This window comes from Cyprinodon variegatus, unplaced genomic scaffold (genome assembly GCF_000732505.1).
Source record: "Cyprinodon variegatus isolate N-32 unplaced genomic scaffold, C_variegatus-1.0 Scaffold830, whole genome shotgun sequence".
Lineage (NCBI taxonomy): Eukaryota > Metazoa > Chordata > Actinopteri > Cyprinodontiformes > Cyprinodontidae > Cyprinodon > Cyprinodon variegatus.
In genome coordinates, this window is record NW_015151283.1 from 328,763 (window position 1) to 335,464 (window position 6,702).

Genomic DNA, 6,702 nt, shown 5'->3' on the forward strand with positions numbered 1-6,702 from the left:
AGAGAGCCATCCCCACTGCTAACAGAGAGATGGAGGGTCTTCCTGCCCAACTGGACAGTCTGAGCATAGTGGCTCAGAAACAGATTATGCCGTTAATTTCATTGATCCTGCACTGTGGCCAACAAAAATGACTGATTCTGATTGTGTGAATGATGTACAGTATGTTTAATGGCAAACGAGAAGTCTTTCACAGAGATGGTAAATTATCTGCCAGCAGATTCATAGTGTGTCTAACCTATTCTACCTCCCACAATGGAGGGGGAAAGTTGTTAGGAACTGGCTGATATACAACAGGTCAAAAATAGCCATATTCTGCTCACCATGCCTGCTGTTCTCCTATCAAGTAGAGAAAAGATCAACTAGTGCATTAAACTCAATAGTTGGGATGAAAATATCCAACATAAAATACAGAAAGCTTAATGAAAGATTTCCAAGGCATTAAAGAAACTGTGCACACAAAACATTGTTATTGGAAATGGAAGAACCTGCTAGGTATTTTCCTATCTCTACCGGTGAGTGGCTGACGGTGAGCAGGCCTTTAGTAAAATTAAGATGAATAAAAATCTACCTGGGCTCAAGGATGCCCCAGGTAAAGTTCAATGGTCTGGCAATGCTGTCTATAGAGCATCAGCTTGCTAAGAAAGTAGACTTTAAAGAATGCATAAATGACATTTCCACTAAAACAACTGGCCTGTTCATAAGCATTTTATACTATTTTATTGAATATGTAAACATAGTTTTTTGTTCTGACTCTCTTTTTCTAGATGGAAATCAGCCTCTTCTGAGCCTCAGATCCCTGAATGCCAGCAGAGAGGGTGAAGATGTTACATTCTTCATCATCCACGGCCTGGCTGACCTCGCTGGACACAGGATGATCTTTTTCAGCATCCTGCTGCTGGTCTACGTCATCATCCTGGGAGGAAACAGCCTCATCATCTTTGTGGTAAAATGGATGATTTTCTCAGGATCTGGTTCTCGTTCTGATGAACCCATCATGTGTTTTCTGTCTCTTCTCTGTCTCCTGAAACAGACCGTTACTGACCCAAAGCTCCGCTCCCCGATGTATTTCTTTCTCTACAACCTGTCGTTTGTGGACATGCTGTTCACCTCCAGCATCATCCCCAACATGCTGGCAGGCTTCCTGATGGACCAGTTGACCATCTCTTTTAATGGCTGCTTCCTGCAGATGTTCTTCTTCATCAACCTGTCAGTGACTGGCCGTGCTATCCTAACCGTCATGGCCTACGATCGGTACTTGGCCATCTGCAACCCTCTTCGCTACACAGCCATTATGACCCGGCCTGTCCAGGTGCTTCTGGTGGTAGGGGCCTGGGGATTCGGAGCTCTCTGCCCTCTGCCGGCCACCACCATGGCCCTGCAGCAGCGCTACTGCGGCCCAAATGTGATCCGACATGGCTGGTGTGACCCGTCCTCTTTAAGGCGTCTTGTGTGTGCCGACTCATCCGTGGATAACATTGTGTCTTTGGCCTTCGCTCTGGTGGCCTTGCTGTCCACAGGGATCCTCATCCTGACCTCCTACATCCTGATTTTTGTGACCATGTCCAGCATGGCGGTCACTCAGAGGCTGAAGGCTTTGGCGACATGTACCGCCCACCTGACCGTGGTGTCCTTCTCCTACAGCGCTGCCTCCTTTATCTACATTTCTTACAGAGTGCGAGACGTTTCACCAGAGGTAAGGATTTTACTGAAATCCTGCTTGGCCTACAGGCATTGGTTCCGTCCGGTTTCCTGCTGAAATCCAGAACCATGAATGTTAGGTTAATGGTTATAATAGATAATTTAAAGGGGAACACCTTTTTTTTTTTTACCTTGGGCCCTTGATTACCCATCACCCATATGAGTTTTGTGTCATTTGGAGCTGTTCTGAAGATATTTCGTTCAGTTATATCCAAGTAACGTCTGCCTATGGGCAACGACTTAAAGGCACAAACTGAACTGTTCATAATTTATTCTTTATGGTACGCCAGCATTCATAACATGTAGGTGAATTACTGTCCCCCAGACATCCGCGGATATATATTTTTTATATTTAAATTTTTAAAAACAAAGCGGAGTGTGTATGACGTCAATCTCTGATCAGGTCGAGGAGACAAAGCGTCTCAGTCTGGTTCTTCCTTCTGCATTAAGGTTTCAGAGAAATGTTCATGGTTCATGGTGCGTCATCACTAAGCCTAAAGAGACACATTCCTCTCTGACTGGAGCTTCTATTTTCCCTCCAGGTACGCATCATTGTATCTGTGTTGTACTCCGCCTTGACGCCGTTCCTCAATCCCATCGTCTACAGCTTAAGGAACAAGGACCTGCAGGACGCCATCAGAAGGATCGGGTTAAGGTTACACCTAGTGGTTCTATCAGCACCAAGGAGCATCCAAACTGGGATCTGACCAATGCCAGGATGACATCATGTGATGTAAGAGAAGTCGCTTTGGGATACATTGGGGTGCAAAGACAACCATAAGCCCAGGATGTAGATAAACACGGACCTGGATTATGGAGGTCAGAGTCTGAACACCAAGCCAGAACCTGTTCTTTGTTTCTTTGGATATTCATACTTCAATACTTTCTGCTTGGTTGTTTGAACTGATTTATGTTTGGTCAGTTTTCCTCAAAGAAGAAACTTCAACAATCAAAAAATGTATCCTCCTCCTTCCCTGTTGCAGACCTGGTTTAAAGAGCTCAGCTCTTTATTCAGTGTTTCTATAAAATTAAACTCTACATCACTGAGATGGATCCCCTACCTGGTCTGGTGGTCGGTCCACCTGCTCTCTCTCTCAGGCAACTGCATGATATGTTTCTACATTTTGTTCGATGCAATATTACTTTAATTACAATATAATGAAAGTCTCAGAAAGACTGTTATTAAAGCCCTCCTGCAGATGTCTGGAAAAACATGTGACAGTTATTTTTACCATGTTTATCAAACTCCTAACTAGAAGAAATAATTTGTTTAAAAATTAAATTGATTAAAACTACCTAAAACTTTAACCTCAGTCAGTGACAGGAGTCTATACATCAGTCATGGACTCTGATGTATAGTGAAACATCAGACATGTCATATCATTGTTATTGACTGAAACAAATCGCCATATTTCAATATCAAATCATCATTTAATATTTCTATTTTTTTAAATAAAAAGTAAAAGAGAAATTTGCTGGTGATGCTACTCAATGCTCATTAAAATTCCAACATTTTTAATAGAAGCTGGCTGCAGCCATCTGGTGGTCAGAGGTAGAGCCAACATTTGCTCAATTGCAACCAGTTATTCACAGGTGCTGCATTTAGCTAACTGAATTTCCAGTTTATTTAGTGCAATAACATAAACATTGTTGTAATTGCCTATGGTTTTATACATTTGATCCTTATTTCTGACCACATTAATGGAATATTGAGAATTTCAATTATTTGTGAATCACCAAAAGCTAAACCAGGAAGCAGATGTACCCACAGATGGTGTCTTCTAGTTCATGATAGTAAAACAAGCTTTTACAATAAGTTTAGTTAAATAAAAGATTTATTTTAAATGAGTACATTTTCTGTAACAGATGTTTCTGCTCTGTAAAAACTTCCACTCTAATAAATAATCATTACAGTTGAATCCTAGTTTTTCCTGACATTCTCTTTGCCTCCTTACAGCCTGGATCATAATAGTTATGTGTGAATACAGAAAAATCTGCAGTTTTTGGATCCATAAACATCCAGGTTAAAGTTCCCAAACATGCTTGAGGACATTAATGTTTAAGTGGATGTTCCTCCTAGTGTTCCAGGTGGGAACATCAAGAGAGAAGGTTCTGTTTGTGGAACATTGAGAACTTATTTTCATGGGGATCATTTTGATTTGATCACTTCGTATCTGCCACCGTGTTCTTGTTGAACATGATGAAGATCTTCTGGCGCACAGCTTTGATTTGCAGTCCATAGATGATGGTGTTCATGGCTGGAGGGACCACATGGAACATGATGGCGGCTAACTTCCTTTGGTCCTCTAAGTCAGGAAAGCGATGAAGGAGAATGATGATGCCTCCTGAAACAAACATGATGATGTAGAGGATGAGGTGGGTGGCGCAGGTCTGCAGGGCCCGGCTGTTTTTCATCCCTCTCCTGTTGATGAGGCACACCATGGCGATCCTCAGATAGGTGATCGCGATGCTACCCAGCGAGGAGCCCAGCAGAACCACGGTGTAGGCAAGGCCGTAGATGTTGTTGATCAGGACGCTCTCACAGGACAGCTTGAACAGCGAGGCGTTGTCACAGAACGGGTTGAAAATGACCCCCCTGCAACGGGACAGGCGGACGCTGAGCCCCACCAGGACCAACACCAACGACAAAGTCACCGTCCACGCCCCCACCGACAGCTTCACAACCATCCGGTTGGTCATTACAGTGGGGTACCGCAGCGGGTTGCAAATGGCCACATAGCGGTCGAAGGCCATGATCATGAGAACGGTGTGAGAGGCGCTTGCATGAACATGGGCGCAGAAGGCCTGCAGGGCGCAGCTGCTGTAGTGGATGAGTCTGTGCGAGGTTGGAGTGAAGATGTCACTCAGCAGGCGAGGGATGATGGCCGTGGCCCCGACCGCGTCATTGGCGCCCATGTTACAGAATAGCAGGAACATGGGTTGATGCAGGCTCCTCTCTTGGGTGATCATAGCTATCAGGCCGATGTTTGACAGCATCACAAAGATGTAGATGACGAGGAGGAGGATGAAGGCTGGGACAGAGGACTGAGGAGTGACCTTCAAACCCTCCAGGAGCAAGATGTCTGGACCAGGAGTCTTGTTTTCCATAAAGCATGAAGTTTGGCGATGCCTAAAGAACAAAAACAGAATTTAATGTCAACATCATCTTTATGTTTTTTTAGCTTAAACAAAACGGACACATATGAAGGAAAGGAGCACAACCATGAATCCTGTGATCTTCTCCACACTGTTTGCTCTCTGCTTTGCTTTCTGAAGAAATTAGAAAATAGAAAACTGCAAGAAACACGGTTTGGTAGTCTAACCAGAAAGGTTAGACTGACACCGATTATTCATCAAGGGTCAGGGCTGCAGGGCGCGTGAAGCACTGCCTGCCTTAACACGAGAGAAATCCAGAGATTGAATATGGCTTTTTTTTTTTACTAATGTAACATAACATTAGCTCCCCTTACAACTAGAATGCTAAAATCTGACCTCCTATCAATCACTATGCTAACATTATCCCCCCTTATTAGAACCGTGCCAACATTAGAACCCTTTATTATCACCATACTAACTTTAGTCCCTCTTGCTATCTCCAGTCACGTGTCTGTTGCACCAAATAGGGACTCCCCTGCAGACAGTAAGTGTTGCTGCGTTGCACAGACTGCAAAATGATGGTAAAGGTACATCTATCTCAACAGTTTGGTCAGTTTAGGCAACTGGACCTGCTCGACGAGAAGGACAAGAAAGCCAGGATGTCTCAGCATAAGAAAGGCAAGGAAAACTTCACGTCTAGTTGCCCAAACTGAACTTTTCAAGCTTGACCATGACCTGGATGATAAAGAATCTTCACACATATCCACAGGAACATGCATGCATACAAGTTCAATTCTCTGGCGTAACTTTACAAGAAAAAAAGGTTATTAAAAATGTCAGCATGAGTTCTATTTAAATATTTTTCCTAATGAAAATGATTAGAAATGAATTTCCAATCAATTTCAGAAGGGAGGGAAGAATGGGTAGCATGATAGAAGACAGAGAGCAGTATTTTAACATAGTCCTGTTAAAGTTCTATTAACCCTAAATGTCATCAGGACACAAACATTAATCTTTGCTTTATGAAGGAAATCAGTCCTAGCAAAGCAGTGAGAACAGATGTAATGATAAAAAACAGGAACATTTGCTCTAACAACTGTTTTTTAGAAATGAAAATGTCATGAGAGCTACACAAATTAAAATTGTGCTTTTTTTTATACACTCTTTGTATAAAACATTAAAATTAATGCCTAAGTCTAAATCTAGGTTTTTCCTCTAATGCTCAACAAAAACGAAACAGTTAAACAAAGATATCATATTTTAATCAAGTCAGAGTCATTACTGGAGAGGAAGAACCAGATGAGGTTGGTGAGAAATCAGCTGATGTGTTGGTTCTGATGCCAGATGAAGATGCAGCACAGCTTCTCCTTAATCTGGATTTAGATGATGAAAGAAAACGAGAGTAATGACGATAAAAACCTGCTTTGTTCTGTTGAAATCTCCAAACGCATTCCTGTATGGTTCTATACAACAACTAAAACTATCAGGCTGAGAACCAGCTGTACATGAAAACAAAGGGTAAGTCTGAAGAAAGATTGTTCAGGACGAACATCCTCCTTATGCTGCTTCAGTTAGAGCAGATCTGGCTCCACAAGGCAGAACGCATTAGGAAGGTCCAACTAAACACACATTAGTGATGACATGCTGTCAGATTGTGAGCTGTAGGGAGAACAGCGCCGTGTTTATTCTGTGGTACTCACGTGTGGACAGGAACCTCCTCCACCGACTCCACAGCTCGGTCTGCAGGTTTTATACCATGCCTGACGACATCCTGGTTCTCCAGAGATGGATCACCACTCAATCCAAGTCTGTCTCACTGATAGATTAAGACACAGGGAGGTTTACAAGTAAAAACATTTCCTATTGCAGCAAAAACACATATTATGCCACGGTCAGTTACAGATGATG

The 6,702-nt window shown here is 42.8% G+C and overlaps 2 protein-coding genes across 4 annotated transcripts in view; one reads left to right on the forward strand and one right to left on the reverse strand.

The window, feature by feature from the left end:
- Positions 1-2,410, forward strand: part of LOC107098995 (olfactory receptor 13C4-like) — a 5,599-nt gene extending 3,189 nt beyond the window's left edge. The window contains exons 2-4 of the mRNA XM_015396918.1: positions 765-943; positions 1,031-1,693; positions 2,241-2,410. Of these exons, the coding sequence (XP_015252404.1) occupies positions 765-943; positions 1,031-1,693; positions 2,241-2,405 (1,007 nt within the window). The 3' untranslated portion in view covers positions 2,406-2,410. The remainder of the gene's footprint in view (positions 1-764; positions 944-1,030; positions 1,694-2,240) is intronic.
- A 985-nt stretch (positions 2,411-3,395) lies between these two features.
- LOC107098996 (olfactory receptor 52H1-like) lies at positions 3,396-6,500 on the reverse strand. 3 transcript variants are annotated; one of them, XM_015396921.1, is made up of 2 exons: positions 6,495-6,500; positions 3,396-4,828 (listed from the first exon to the last, which is right to left on the reverse strand). In XM_015396921.1, exon 2 carries the CDS (start codon positions 4,804-4,806, stop codon positions 3,862-3,864), a length of 945 nt encoding a protein of 314 aa, XP_015252407.1. In that variant the 5' UTR covers positions 4,807-4,828; positions 6,495-6,500; the 3' UTR covers positions 3,396-3,861. The 3 variants fall into 3 exon arrangements, with proteins under 3 accessions (XP_015252407.1, XP_015252405.1, XP_015252406.1); XM_015396919.1 differs by lacking the exon at positions 6,495-6,500 and adding an exon at positions 6,077-6,179; XM_015396920.1 differs by lacking the exon at positions 6,495-6,500 and adding an exon at positions 4,921-5,034.
- Positions 6,501-6,702: the final 202 nt, after the last annotated feature.